At 43.4% G+C, this 14825-nt stretch overlaps 1 protein-coding gene across 1 annotated transcript; it reads right to left on the minus strand.

Moving 5' to 3' along the window:
* Positions 1-703: 703 nt before the first annotated feature.
* LOC123452081 (G-type lectin S-receptor-like serine/threonine-protein kinase At2g19130) lies at positions 704-3335 on the minus strand. The gene has a single exon (XM_045128658.1). The coding sequence runs from the start codon at positions 3333-3335 to the stop codon at positions 807-809; it is 2529 nt and encodes an 842-aa protein (XP_044984593.1). The 3' UTR covers positions 704-806.
* Positions 3336-14825: the final 11490 nt, after the last annotated feature.

A 14825-nucleotide genomic window follows, 5' to 3' on the forward strand; every position in this document is an offset into this window, starting at 1 on the left:
TTGATACTTTTTTTAAGTCATCAGTTCCTACGCAATGGGATACCCTCACCCATGTTGTACATCGATACTGTGAAACACAATATATTTACGTAAACCAAAATTTGTTGCATAAGAAATATTATTATGTGCATCACGGTGTGCAGGAAAAACATATGAAAACACCTGAAGAAACTTCATAAACAAACATGCTGCCTGAAGATTCTTACCTTGTTCTTGATCGTGGTTATGCTAGGATCGCAGGAAAGCATGTCCACTCTTTTCAGAGGCTCCGAAGGTGGTCAGTTCAGCTGGCTCCGAAGGATTATGCAAATCGCAGAAATTTGAAAATATCGAGCAATTATACAGCCAATGTGGTCTCTTCATCATATCCACCCACAACTTTCAAATCTGACATCTCCCTACATGCATGCAGAACTGCAGAAACTGTTCCTGCACCGCGACTAGGTTATTATGCAGGTTTTGTAGGTTTTGCATAAGAAATATAGAACTGCAGAAAAAAAATTATGTAACCCATAGATAGCATCTTGTGTAAGTATCCAACAGTAACCTATTCCCGCACCGCGACTAGAAATTCTGAAGTTCGTATCCTAGCTCTGAAAAGAACAAACCATACACATATTTCTTTCTCGGTCATATTTTTCTACAATGATTGCTTACCATATAAAATTGGCGTTAATACAGCTAAATAAGAGACAACTAACTAAAAACTGCAAACTTGCCCTCCTTTATTCCTTCCTCTCCACAATACAACTTTAAGAAAATTGCTGAAATTAACAAAGACTACTAATATCGACTACAAACTATTATTACATTAAAGTTGGAGCACCAGATTGTTCCGTTATAGCTGCAAGAAATCTTGGCATTGGGGGCACATCAATCTCTTGTTGACCCTCGAGAACCCGGACCACTTCACCCATTGTTGGCCGATCCAACTCATTATCTTGGATGCACCAACATGCAACTTTGCAAACCCTTTCAGCCTCTTCCAAGTTGAAGTCACCATGTAACTGTGGATCCACCAAACTCTTCAAATCTCCGCCGTGAAGTTTGCTGATGGCTTGAATAGGGAAATATATAACATTCTGGTTACTGTTGCTGCTAGTGTTATATGATTCTTCAGGTGAGGAATTCCTCCTTCCAGATATGATTTCCAACAGAACCATGCCAAAGCCGTAAACATCGACTTTCGATGTGATTGCCACACCGGTAAGCCACTCAGGGGCAAGATAGCCTGCAGTTCCTCTGAATGAAGTCAGAATTCGGCTGAAATCCCTTCCCACGAACGCTGCCAGCCCAAAGTCTGCAACTTTAGGAACAAATGATGCATCCAGAAGTATGTTCTCTGGCTTCACATCACAGTGTATGATGCACTCACGACAACTCTGATGCAAGTATGATAATCCTCTAGCAACTCCTAGGATTATCTGATATCTGGTGTTCCAACTTAGGACGGCAATATCAACATTGCTCTTCTTAAATAGATGACCATCAAGAGATCCATTAAACATGTGTTCATACACAAGTAATCTGTGGTTGCCTTCACAGCAGAAACCAATCAATTTGACTAGGTTTATGTGTTGGATCAGTCCAATTGAGCTCACCTCCGCCCTGAATTGCTTCTCTCCTTGGCGGTCACCATCAAGCTTTTTCACTGCTATAGTAATTGTCGACTCACTTAACATTCCCTTGTATACCGAACCAAAACCACCACCTCCAAGCTTTTGTGAGAAGTTTTTAGTGGCACTAACTAAGTCAGTGTATCTGAAGGCTATAATTCCACCAGCACTACCTTGATTTCCGTATAAAGGCAAACCACACCACTTGAATTTGTTCCTCCAAACCAGTAACAACAGCACGAACATTAGTAACCCAAAACCAATAATACTTGCAGCAGTAATAACTCCCACATTTGGTTTACTTTTTTTTTTTCTGGAACCTGGGAGCAAATCTTTGGCGGCAAGGCGAAGGTAAAGAACATCTTCAGAATTATTATCATTGCCATCATTCAGATTTACACTAAGCAATTCCCTGTGCCAGACAAAGCATCTGCTATTGTTATAGGAATAAGCAGTGCAGGAGCAGGAAACAAGACATGCTTCTTCACATTTGCTCTGAGTGGTAGCAACATCTATTATTTGCGGGTTGTAGGGCAATTGAACTTGAGCAATGGGGTGGAACATGTCTGATGAACTTGTCATGTTTCTATTGTTGCCACTAGTGCTGCAATGTAACGGTGTGTTTCTAATGCACCCTCCTGTTCGATCCTCAAACTCCCAATCCTGCGGTGACTTAAGGGAGAAGCTCTCCATACAGTCACATAATGGATTTGCATTGCCGTTGCAGACCGTGAAAGGTCCGCACGTAGCAGGCGGACTGCAGGGATCTGCTGGCTCGGAATATATGGTTTGCCAAGACTGGTTGGATTGTGACCAAATATTCAGCTTGACCTGACCAGAGATGTCTAGTAAGACAAACATGGAAGTTGATGATTCATCAAGTAAAGTGTACGTGTAGTACTCCTCTTGGTTGTTATCAACATATATTGGGTTAATCAAACCTTTGGTCCGAGGTTTCAAATCTAGTAATGACTTGAGTATTGGAATCAAAGTTGATGATCCCGTGGTTGCATAAGTCAGGTACTTTACCAAGGGGTTGTTGCGGCGCATGAGGACAATCCCACTGGTATCTTTTAGTTCTATGCTGTATGAGCCAAGACCTGGATCAATGAGGCTCTTTTTTGATATGTACTGGCGACTGAAACCAGTGACCTTGTTCCGGCCCAACTTGGCGCCAGGAAGCCCGATATCTGTTGGATAGTCGAAGCTCTGCCACAAAATCTCTTGGCTACTTGCGAGCAGGGCAAGGTTTCCACTGTTCAAGAGAACAACGGAGCTAGATGTGGTGGTGTTTATGCTACTGGTTTTCCTATTGAGAATGTGAGTGGACCAAACAATGGATTCAGTTTTGGCGGCATGGTTTACGATGACAAGATTGCCATCGCTTGATATCTTGAGCTGTGTTAGGTTGACACTATGGTTTGTGATGGGCTGATCCCTATTAGCAACCCACACGGTAGTAAAAACTGGGATCTTATTGAACCATATGCCAAGGTACCAGCTGGAGCTGGGGGAAGTGGCACTGTGGTACGACTTACTGATGATGCTTGCTGCTGGCTGGAAGAAGCCGACAGCGAACTTGCCATTTCTTGAGACGAGCTTTTCACCGACGGCGAGCACTTGGCCTGCCGTGAGAGAGTCTTCATATGCAGCTGCGGAGAAGCACCAAAGAGGAGTGTGCAAGAGGAGAAGCCCTAGTAGTATGTAGAGGGGAGGCATGCTGAAAACGAGTGAATAATTTAGAGAAGAAGAGTGGATGTATATATAGGATGGAAACCCAAGTGTTCAGCTGGCTGAAGCTGACGGGGAAGTCCAATTGGGGTCAATTAAGTTCACACTGGGACAGAATTGCCATAAAACAATGCAGTGCTACCATAATTGCAAGGGAAGACTTGCAATGGACCATGGTCAGGTCAATCACGAGACCTCCATCAAGCTCACTATTCACCAATCAATGTGTTTCAACCAGAAAATGCAGCTCGCATACTAGAGGGCTATCTTTGAATACAACCTTTCAGAAACCACAAAATATTTGCTTCAATGCATGGTCCAACATTACAAATGCAAACTCAAGGCATATCAACACAAAAGACCAACAAAAGGTCCCTCCCTAAAAAAAGTGCCAACACAGAAATACAACGATTTTGAGCTGAAGTCGGCAAACTTAAAACACAAAAAAAGAGCTACAGAAACAGCACAAATTAACTAGAAGGGATGGTGCTAGTGCCAATATCAGACTCAAATCTTCGGTACTCAAATTCAACTTGTACGTAGACAAGCTTTGGGACCGTCCCTGGCTAGCAGAATTTGATAAGTGTACTTTAGCAGCTTGTCTACGAGGACTTAGCATGGTCATTGGTCAGGTCAATCGCGAGGACTTAGCATGGTCTTTGGTCAAGTCAATTACGAAGCTTCCAGCAAGCTTCCCATTCACCAACCCTCATGGCAATGAATTCAATGAGCGTGACGGACTGCCATAATAGGGTAAACTGCAACACCCAGAACAACAAGTAATAGAACTCTGTTTTTGAGAGATAGAAAAAATACACAATAGCTGAATCTAACCGTGTTACTCAAGAAGATAAAAATCGTATGAAAGAGATCAAATCTGAGTTAGAGAATATTATGAGGAAAGAGGAGACTGCCTTGTGGCAGCGATCTAGGGAGAGAATAATTAAGGAGGGAGACAAGAATAATGCATATTTCCATGCTTTAGCTAATTACAGACACGTTAAGAATCATCTATCTGAGTTAGTGGGTGATCAGGGCCTTGTTTTTACTACAGATGAGATGTTGCCAATTGCCACTGCTTTTTATAAAAACTTATTTGCTAAAGAAGAGAGGCATAACATACACCTTGCTTGTACTTTTTGGCAGGAAGATGAAGTGATTTCTGATTGTGAAAATGATGAGCTTCAAAAGAATTTTTCTGAGGAAGAGGTTAAAATGCAATTTTTAGCTCTTATGCTAGTGGTGCTCCTGGCCCTGATGGCCTTTCTTTTCTTTTTTATCAGTCTTTTTGGGCTTTGATCAAATCTGATCTTATGGCTCTGGTGAAAGATTTTGAGGAAGGAAAGTTGGAGTTACATAGACTGAACTTTGCTTTAATTATTTTACTTCCCAAGGAGCCTGAAGCCAATACTATGAAAAAATTTAGGCCTATCAGTCTTAGCAATTGTGTGGTTAAGATTTTGTCAAAAATCCTTGCCAATAGATTATCTCCTATTTGTAATAGACTGATTTCCCCAAACCAAACTGCTTTCATCAAAGGCAGGTACATTCTGGAAATTGTGGTTCTTGCTCAGGAAGTGATTCATGAGGTAAAACAATCTAGCAGTCCAGGGCTTGTGCTCAAGCTAGATTATGCGAAGGCTTATGATAGAGTTAGTTGGGACTTTCTGTTTGAAATGCTAGAATCAAGGGGTTTTTTCCCTAAGTGGATTTCTTGGATTAAATGTCTCTTATTTCAAAACACTTTTAGTGTTAGGTTGAATGATACTATAGGCCCTTACTTTATGAGTGGTAAGGGTCATAAGCAAGGGGATCCTATATCTCCTCTTCTCTTTAATTTAGTTGCTGATGTCTTTTCTAAGATGCTATACAAAGCTTCTGGTCAGGGGCTGATTTCTGGGTTACTCAATAATGCTATCCCAGGTGGGGTAATTAGCCTTCAGTATGCAGATGATACTCTCCTCTTTTTAGAGGATTCTTTTGAAAAAGAAAAAAAATTAAATGGATTTTATCCTGTTTTGAGAATCTCTCAGGGATGAAAATCAACTTCCACAAGGGTGATCTCATTACGATTAATGTTGAAGAGTCGAGGGCTAAATTATTTGCCCAGATCTTTTGCTGTAATATAGGATATATTCCTATTAAATATCTAGGGGTGCCTCTCCACTATGACAAGTTGAGGAGGGAAGACTTACAACCTTTGATTGACAAGATCATTAAAGGCATATCTAGTTGGCTGGGTAGGTATCTTACTTTTAGGGGCAAGATCATCCTACTTTGTGCTTGTATTGTGAGCATTCCTGCTTACCTAATGGCATTTATGAAGTTCCCTAAATGGGCTATCAATGCCATTAATTCCCAGATGGCTCATTTTTTGTGGGGCAATATAGAAGACAACATAAATTCCATTTGGATAATTGGGGTTTGGTGTCTAGAAAGAAGGAATTTGGTGGTTTGGGAATTCCTAACATTAGAGACTATAATATGGCACTGTTAGCTTCCTGGGGTAAAAGATTTTTATGAACACTTCTGGGGACTGGAAAAAAGTGATTGCTTATAAATATGATGTGGCTTGTCCAAATATTTTTTGGACCAAACAACAGTTAGGCTCTCCTTTCTAGAAAAGTGTGTCATGGGCATTACAAGCCACCAGGAATTTTTACCATTGGAAAATAGGCAATGGGATTAATGTCAGTTTTTGGCATGATACTTGGGCTGGGGATTGTTCCCTTAAGGTTAGATTTTGGGATTTGTTTGACATTTGTAATCAACAAGAGTGTGTTGTGGCCCAGGTATGGGATGGGGTGACCCTTAGATTATCCTTTAGAAGATGTGTAGATGATAGGGGCATAAGTGATTGGGAGATGCTTATTAATCACATTAAAGAGTATCCTTTATCTGATTCTCCTGATATTTCTATCTGGAATTTGGAAGCTAAAGGTATTTACTCTGTTAAATCCTTCTATAGGTGTATCAATTTTGGAGGTGTGGTATCTCCTTTTGGAAATTCTTTATGGAAAAACACTGTGTCCTCAAAAAATACATGTGTTTTTGTGGCTTTGTCTGTATAATAAGGCTTTGACTAGAGATAATGTGGCTAAAAGGAAAAAAATTGAGGATAAATCCTGCTTATTTTGTAGTGATGATGAATCTATCCAACATGTGTTCTTTTACTGTGTGAATTCTACCCTGATCTGGGATATCATTTCTGAGTTCTTTAAAATCTGCAGAATTAAATGTATTAGTGAGGTTGCTTCCTTTTGGAAATTTAATAAGCAGAAACCTGTTCTTAATTTGGTGTTTGCTGCCTCCTTGTGGAGTATATGGAAATTGAGAAACGAATTTTGTTTCCAGGGGCGCAAATGGAAAAGTCTGGACTGCAACCTCGTCAAGTTAAGAGGGATTTTGCCGCACTGGAGAGTTCCCCTTGTGAGCGAATCAATAAATTTGGGTTGAATACTCTACCCTCGAAAACTGCTGCGATCCCATACGCTTGTGGGACATCAGCGGCATCGAGCTCGTCGTTGCATCGTGTGATGCGCAGGCGAGAGCGAGGAGGAAGAAAACGAAAATGGCGATGGTGGGGGTTGGAAAAATTGAAGTCCCGCTTATATAGGATGGGCTTTAGCCCCGGGCCGTGGGAAGAAACGGGACTAAAGACCACCCTTTAGTCCCGGTTTTTCCCACGACCCGGGGCTAAAGGTAGTTTTCGACAGGCGAGGAGGCGGGAAGGCGAGGGGCTTTAGCCTCGGGTCGGGGCTAGACCCGGGACTAAAGGGTGTCTTTACTCCCGGTTCTACCCACGACCCGGGGCTAAAGCCCCTCGGCTGGCTGCGCGACATGTTTAGTCCCACCTCACCGAGCGAGGGGCGCTGGCACTAGTTTATAAGCCCGGCCGCAGCATCTGCATCGAGCTCCTCTCTGAAGCAGGCCTACGGGCCTATCTGTCCTCTCGTTGCCTGTTGGGCCTATTGGGCAAGTGGGCCTACATCCTGGCCCACATGTCAGGTAGGGTTTATAGTCGTATGTAGGTCGTGATGGCCCAATAGGCGGCATTATTTTACTTTTATTTTTATTTTCTATTTAAGATTTTAACAAAGGGATTTCATTTTTTGAACTTATATGAACTCCATACTTTTTGTGTGTTCAAAATGCACCATTCAAAGGCACATCACAAATTTTCAACAATTCGTGACTTCATTTGATATTTTTCGTGCATTTACTTTTTTTGAGCTAGTTGACCCTGAAATTGAAAAGCACTACAAATGAACTCTGAAAATGTTGAACGTTGGCATGGTATCATCATTTCACCCACATAGCATATGATAAAAAGTTGAGAGGGTTACGACAAAAACCGGAAGCACTTCGTGTACAAAACGGACAATCTCTCTCGAAGTATGAGGGTTTCGAACGATAACTCGTCTGTTACAAAGGGATTTCATTTTTTGAACTTATTTGAATTCCATACTTTTTGTGTGTTCAAAATGCACCATTCAAAGGCACTATTGGAATTATGCCCTAGAGGCAATAATAAATATAGTTATTATTATAATTCCTGTATCAAGATAATAGTTTATTATCCATGCTATAATTGTATTGAATGAAGACTCATTTACATGTGTGGATACATAGAAAAAACACCGTCCCTAGCATGCCTCTAGTTGGCTAGCCAGTTGATCAATGATAGTCAGTGTCTTCTGATTATGAACAAGGTGTTGTTGCTTGATAACTGGATCACGTCATTGGGAGAATCACGTGATGGACTAGGCCCAAACTAATAGACGTAGCATGTTGATCGTGTCATTTTGTTGCTACTGTTTTCTGCGTGTCAAGTATTTGTTCCTATGACCATGAGATCATATAACTCACTGACACCGGAGGAATGCTTTGTATGTATCAAACGTCGCAACGTAACTAGGTGACTATAAAGATGCTCTACAGGTATCTCCGAAGGTGTTAGTTGAGTTAGTATGGATCAAGACTGGATTTGTCACTCCGTGTGACGGAGAGGTATCTCGGGGCCCACTCGGTAATACAACATCACACACAAGCCTTGCAAGCAATGTAACTTAGTGTAAGTTGCGGGATCTTGTATTACGGAACGAGTAAAGAGACTTGCCAGTAAACGAGATTGAAATAGGTATGCGGATACTAACGATCGAATCTCGGGCAAGTAACATACCGAAGGACAAAGGGAATGACATACGGGATTATACGAATCCTTGGCACTGAGGTTCAAACGATAAGATCTTCGTAGAATATGTAGGATCCAATATGGGCATCCAGGTCCCGCTATTGGATATTGGCCGAGGAGTCTCTCGGGTTATGTCTACATAGTTCTCGAACCCGCAGGGTCTGCACAATTAAGGTTCGACGTTGTTTTATGTGTATTTGAGTTGTATGGTTGGTTACCGAATGTTGTTCGGAGTCCCGGATGAGATCACGGACGTCACGAGGGTTTCCGAAATGGTCCGGAAACGAAGATTGATATATAGGATGACCTCATTTGATTACCGGAAGGTTTTCGGAGTTACCGGGAATGACGAATGGGTTCCGGGAGTTCACCGGGGGGGGCAACCCACCCCGGGGAAGCCCATAGGTATTGGGGGAGCCAAACCAGCCCTTAGTGGGCTGGTGGGACAGCCCACAAGTGCCCAATGCGCCAAGAGAAGAAAAATCAAGAGGAAAGAAAAAAAAGGAAGGAGGTGGGAAGGAAGGGGGACTCCTCCCACCAAACCAAGTCCAACTCGGTTTGGGGGGGGGAGTCCTCCCCCCCTTTGGCTCGGCCGACTCCTTGGGGGTCCTTGCAGCCCAAGGCAAGGCCCCCCTCCCTCCCACCTATATATACGGAGGTTTTAGGGCTGATTTGAGACGACTTTCTAACGGCTGCCCGACCACATACCTCCACGGTTTGTCCTCTAGATCGCGTTTCTGCGGAGCTCGGGCGGAGCCCTGCTGAGACAAGGTCATCACCAACCTCCGGAGCGCTGTCACGCTGCCGGAGAACTCTTCTACCTCTCCGTCTCTCTTGCTGGATCAAGAAGGCCGAGATCATCGTCGAGCTGTACGTGTGCTGAACGCGGAGGTGCCGTCCGTTCGGTACTAGATCGTGGGACTGATCGCGGGATTGTTCGCAGGGCGGATCGAGGGACGTGAGGACGTTCCACTACATCAACCGCGTTCTCTAACGCTTCTGCTGTATGATCTACAAGGGTACGTAGATCACTCATCCCCTCTCGTAGATGGACATCACCATGATAGGTCTTCGTGCGCGTAGGAAAATTTTTGTTTCCCATGCGACGGTCCCCAACAGTGGCATCATGAGCTAGGTTCATGCGTAGATGTCTTCTCGAGTAGAACACAAAAGTTTTTGTGGGCGGTGATGTGCATTTTTCTGCCCTCCTTAGTCTTTTCTTGATTCCGCGGTATTGTTGGATTGAAGCGGCTTGGACCGACATTACTCGTACGCTTACGAGAGACTGGTTTCATCGTTACGAGTAACCCCCTTTGCTCAAAGATGACTGGCAAGTGACGGCTTCTCCAACTTTAGTTGAATCGGATTTGACCGAGGAGGTCCTTGGATGAGGTTAAATAGCAACTCATATATCTTCGTTGTGGTGTTTGCGTAAGTAAGATGAGATCCTACTAGATACCCTTGGTCACCATGTAAAACATGCAACAACAAAATTAGAGAACGTCTAACTTGTTTTTGCAGGGTATGATTGTGATGTGATATGGCCAACGATGTGATGTGATATATTGGATGTATGAGATGATCATGTTGTAATAGAAATATCGACTTGCATGTCGATGGTACGGCAACCGGCAGGAGCCATAGGGTTTGTCTTTATACTAACGTTTGTGCTTGCAGATGCGTTTACTATTTTGCTAGGATGTAGCTTTAGTAGTAATAGCATAAGTAGCACGACGAACCCGATGGCAACACGTTGATGGATGATCATGGTGTGGCGCCGGTGACAAGAAGATCGTGTCGGTGCTTTGGTGATGGAGATCAAGAAGCACGTGATGATGGCCATATCATGTCACTTATGAATTGCATGTGATGTTAATCCTTTTATGCACCTTATTTTGCTTAGAACGGCGGTAGCATTATGAGGTGATCTCTCACTAAAATTTCAAGACGAAATTGTGTTCTCCCCGACTGTGCACCGTTGCTACAGTTCGTCGTTTCGAGACACCACGTGATGATCGGGTGTGATAGACTCAACCTTCACATACAACGGGTGCAAAACAGTTGCGCACGCGGAACACTCGGGTTAAGCTTGACGAGCCTAGCATGTGCAGACATGGCCTCGGAACACATGAGACCGAAAGGTCGATCATGAATCATATAGTTGATATGATTAGCATAGGGATGCTTACCGCTGAAACTATACTCAACTCACGTGATGATCGGACTTGGGATAGTGTAAGTGGATCATGAACCACTCAAATGACTAGAGAGATGTACTTTTTGAGTGGGAGTTTAGCGTATAATTTGATTAAGTTTAACTCTAATTATCTTGAACATAGTCTAAGTCCACTTTGAATATATTTGTGTTGTAGATCATGGCTCACGCGAGTGTCATCCTGAATTTTAATACGTTCCTAGAGAAAGCTAAGTTGAAAGATGATGGAAGCAACTTTGTAGACTGGGCTCGTAATCTTAAGCTAATCTTGCAAGCTGGGAAGAAGGATTATGTCCTTGATGCTGAGCTAGGAGATGAACCACCCGCTACGGCTGATCAGGATGTTAAGAACGCTTGGTTAGCACGTAAGGAGGACTACTCAATAGTTCAATGTGCAGTCTTGTATGGCTTAGAGCCGGGACTTCAACGTCGCTTTGAGCGTCATGGAGCATTTGAGATGTTCCAGGAGTTGAAGTTTATCTTTCATAAGAACGCCCGGATCGAGAGGTATGAGACCTCCGATAAATTCTATGCTTGCAAGATGGAGGAAAACTCGTCTGTCAGTGAACATGTGCTCAAAATGTCTGGGTACTCAAACCGTCTAGCTGAGCTGGGGATTGAACTCCCGCAAGAGGCTATCACTGACAGGATCCTTCAATCACTGCCGCCAAGCTATAAAGGCTTTGTGTTGAACTACAACATGCAAGGGATGAACAAGTCTCCCGGCGAGTTGTTTGCGATGCTGAAAGTCGCAGAGTCTGAACTCCGTAAAGAGCATCAAGTGTTGATGGTCAGCAAGACCACTAGTTTCAAGAGAAACGGCAAAGGCAAGAAGGGCAATTCGAAGAAGAGCAGCAAGCCTGTTGCCAATCCGCAGAAGAAACCCAAGGCTGGACCTAAGCCTGAAACAGAGTGCTTCTATTGCAAGGGTATGGGTCACTGGAAGCGCAATTGCCCCAAGTATCTGGCAGATAAGAAGGCGGGCAAAGAAAAATCAGGTATATTTGATATACATGTTATTGATGTGTACTTAACCGGCTCTCGTAGTAGTGCCTGGGTATTTGATACCGGTTCTGTTGCTCATATTTGCAACTCGAATCAGGAACTGCGGAATAGACGAAGGCTGGCGAAAGACAAAGTGACGATGCGCGTAGGAAATGGTTCCAAGGTTGATGCAATCGCCGTCGGCACAGTGTCACTTCAGCTACCATCGGGATTAGTGATGAACTTAAATCATTGTTATTTAGTGCCTGCGTTGAGCATGAACATTATATCAGGATCTTGTTTATTGCGAGACGGTTACTCTTTTAAGTCTGAGAATAATGGTTGTTCTATTTCTATGAGTAACATCTTTTATGGTCATGCACCGAATGTGAGAGGATTGTTCATATTGAATCTTGATAGCGATACGCATATACATAACATTGAGACCAAAAGAGTTAGAGTAAACAATGATAGCGCCATATTTTTGTGGCACTGCCGCTTGGGTCATATTGGTGTAAAGCGCATGAAGAAACTCCATGCTGATGGACTTTTGGAGTCACTTGACTTTGATTCACTTGACACGTGCGAACCATGCCTCATGGGCAAGATGACTAAGACTCCGTTCTCCGGAACGATGGAGCGTGCAAGTGACTTGTTGGAAATCATACATACCGATGTGTGTGGTCCAATGAGCATAGAGGCACGCGGCGGATATCGTTATTTTCTCACCTTCACTGACGATTTAAGTAGATATGGTTATGTCTACTTGATGAAGCACAAGTCTGAAACATTTGAAAAGTTCAAGCAATTTCAGAGTGAAGTGGAAAATCATCGTAACAAGAAGATCAAGTTCCTACGGTCTGATCGTGGGGGTGAATATCTGAGTTTCGAGTTTGGTGCTCACTTAAGACAATGTGGAATTGTTTCGCAGTTAACACCGCCTGGAACACCACAGCGTAATGGTATGTCCGAACGTCATAATCGTACTTTGTTAGAAATGGTGCGATCTATGATGTCTCTTACTGATTTGCCGTTATCATTTTGGGGTTATGCATTAGAAACAGCTGCATTCACTTTAAATAGGGCACCATCAAAATCCGTTGAGACGACACCATACGAACTGTGGTATGGCAAGAGGCCAAAGTTGTCGTTTCTTAAAGTTTGGGGATGTGATGCTTATGTCAAAAAGCTTCAGCCTGAAAAGCTGGAACCCAAAGCGGAAAAGTGTGTCTTCATAGGTTACCCAAAAGAGACAGTTGGGTACACCTTCTATCTCAAATTCGAGGGCAAAGTGTTTGTTGCTAAAAACGGAGCTTTTCTCGAGAAGGAGTTTCTCTCGAGAGAATTGAGTGGGAGGAAGATAGAACTTGACGAGGTTGTCGAACCTCTCATCCCTCTGGATGGTGGCGCAGGGCAGGGGGAAACCTCTGTCATTGCGACGCCGGTTGCGGAGGAAGTTAATGATGATGATCATGAAACTCCAGTTCAAGTTTCTGTTGAACCACGCAGGTCGACGAGATCACGCGCTGCTCCAGAGTGGTATGGTAATCCCGTCTTATCAATCATGTTGTTAGACAACAATGAACCTGCAAATTATGAAGAAGCAATGGTGGGCCCAGATTCCAACAAATGGCTAGAAGCCATGAAATACGAGATAGGATCCATGTATGAGAACAAAGTGTGGACTTTGGAGATACTACCTGAGGGCCGCAAGGCTATTCAGAACAAATGGATCTTTAAGAAGAAGACGGACGCTGACGGTAATGTGACCGTTTATAAAGCTCGACTTGTGGCAAAGGGTTTTTCACAAGTTCCAAGAGTTGACTACGATGAGACTTTCTCACCCGTAGCGATGCTTAAGTCCATCAGAATCATGTTAGCAATAGCTGCATTTTTCGATTATGAAATCTGGCAGATGGATGTCAAAACGGCGTTCCTTAACGGTTTCCTTAAGGAAGAGTTGTATATGATGCAACCCGAAGGTTTTGTCGATCCTAAAAATGCTGACAAGGTGTGCAAGCTCCAGCGATCCATTTATGGACTGGTGCAAGCATCTCGGAGTTGGAACAAACGCTTTGATGAGGTGATCAAAGCATTTGGGTTTATACAAGTGGTTCGAGAATCTTGTATTTACAAGAAAGTGAGTGGGAGTTCTGTGGCGTTTCTAATATTATATGTGGATGACATATTACTGATTGGAAATAACATAGAGCTTTTGGAGAGCATAAAAGGTTACTTGAATAAAAGTTTCTCTATGAAGGACCTAGGAGAAGCTGCTTACATACTAGGCATTAAGATCTATAGGGATAGATCAAAACGCCTGATAGGACTTTCACAAAGCACATACCTTGATAAAGTTTTGAAGAGGTTCAAAATGGAACAGTCCAAGAAAGGGTTCTTGCCAGTTCTACAAGGTACGAGATTGAGTAAGACTCAGTGCCCAGCAACAGATGAAGATAGAGAGCATATGCGCTCCGTCCCCTATGCTTCAGCCATAGGTTCTATCATGTATGCGATGCTGTGCACTAGACCGGATGTTAGCCTGGCCATAAGTATGGCAGGTAGGTTCCAGAGTAATCCAGGAGTGGATCACTGGACAGCGGTCAAGAATATCCTGAAGTACCTGAAAAGGACTAAGGAGATGTTTCTCGTGTATGGAGGTGACGAAGAGCTCGCCGTAAAAGGTTACGTCGATGCAAGCTTTGACACAGATCCGGACGACTCTAAGTCGCAAACCGGATACGTATTTATTCTTAATGGGGGTGCAGTAAGCTGGTGTAGTTCCAAGCAAAGCGTCGTAGCAGATTCTACATGTGAAGCAGAGTACATGGCTGCCTCGGAGGCGGCTAAGGAGGGTGTCTGGATGAAGCAGTTCATGACAGATCTTGGAGTGGTGCCAAGCGCACTGAATCCAATAACCTTGTTCTGTGACAACACTGGTGCCATTGCTTTAGCAAAGGAACCACGGTTTCACAAGAAGACCAGACACATCAAACGATGCTTCAACCTCATCCGCGACTACGTCGAGGGAGAGGACGTGAATATACGCAAGGTGCACATGGATCTGAATGTAGCAGACCCGCTG

Source organism: Hordeum vulgare, chromosome 5H, assembly GCF_904849725.1.
Source record: "Hordeum vulgare subsp. vulgare chromosome 5H, MorexV3_pseudomolecules_assembly, whole genome shotgun sequence".
In the NCBI taxonomy this organism is placed as follows: Eukaryota; Viridiplantae; Streptophyta; class Magnoliopsida; order Poales; family Poaceae; genus Hordeum; species Hordeum vulgare.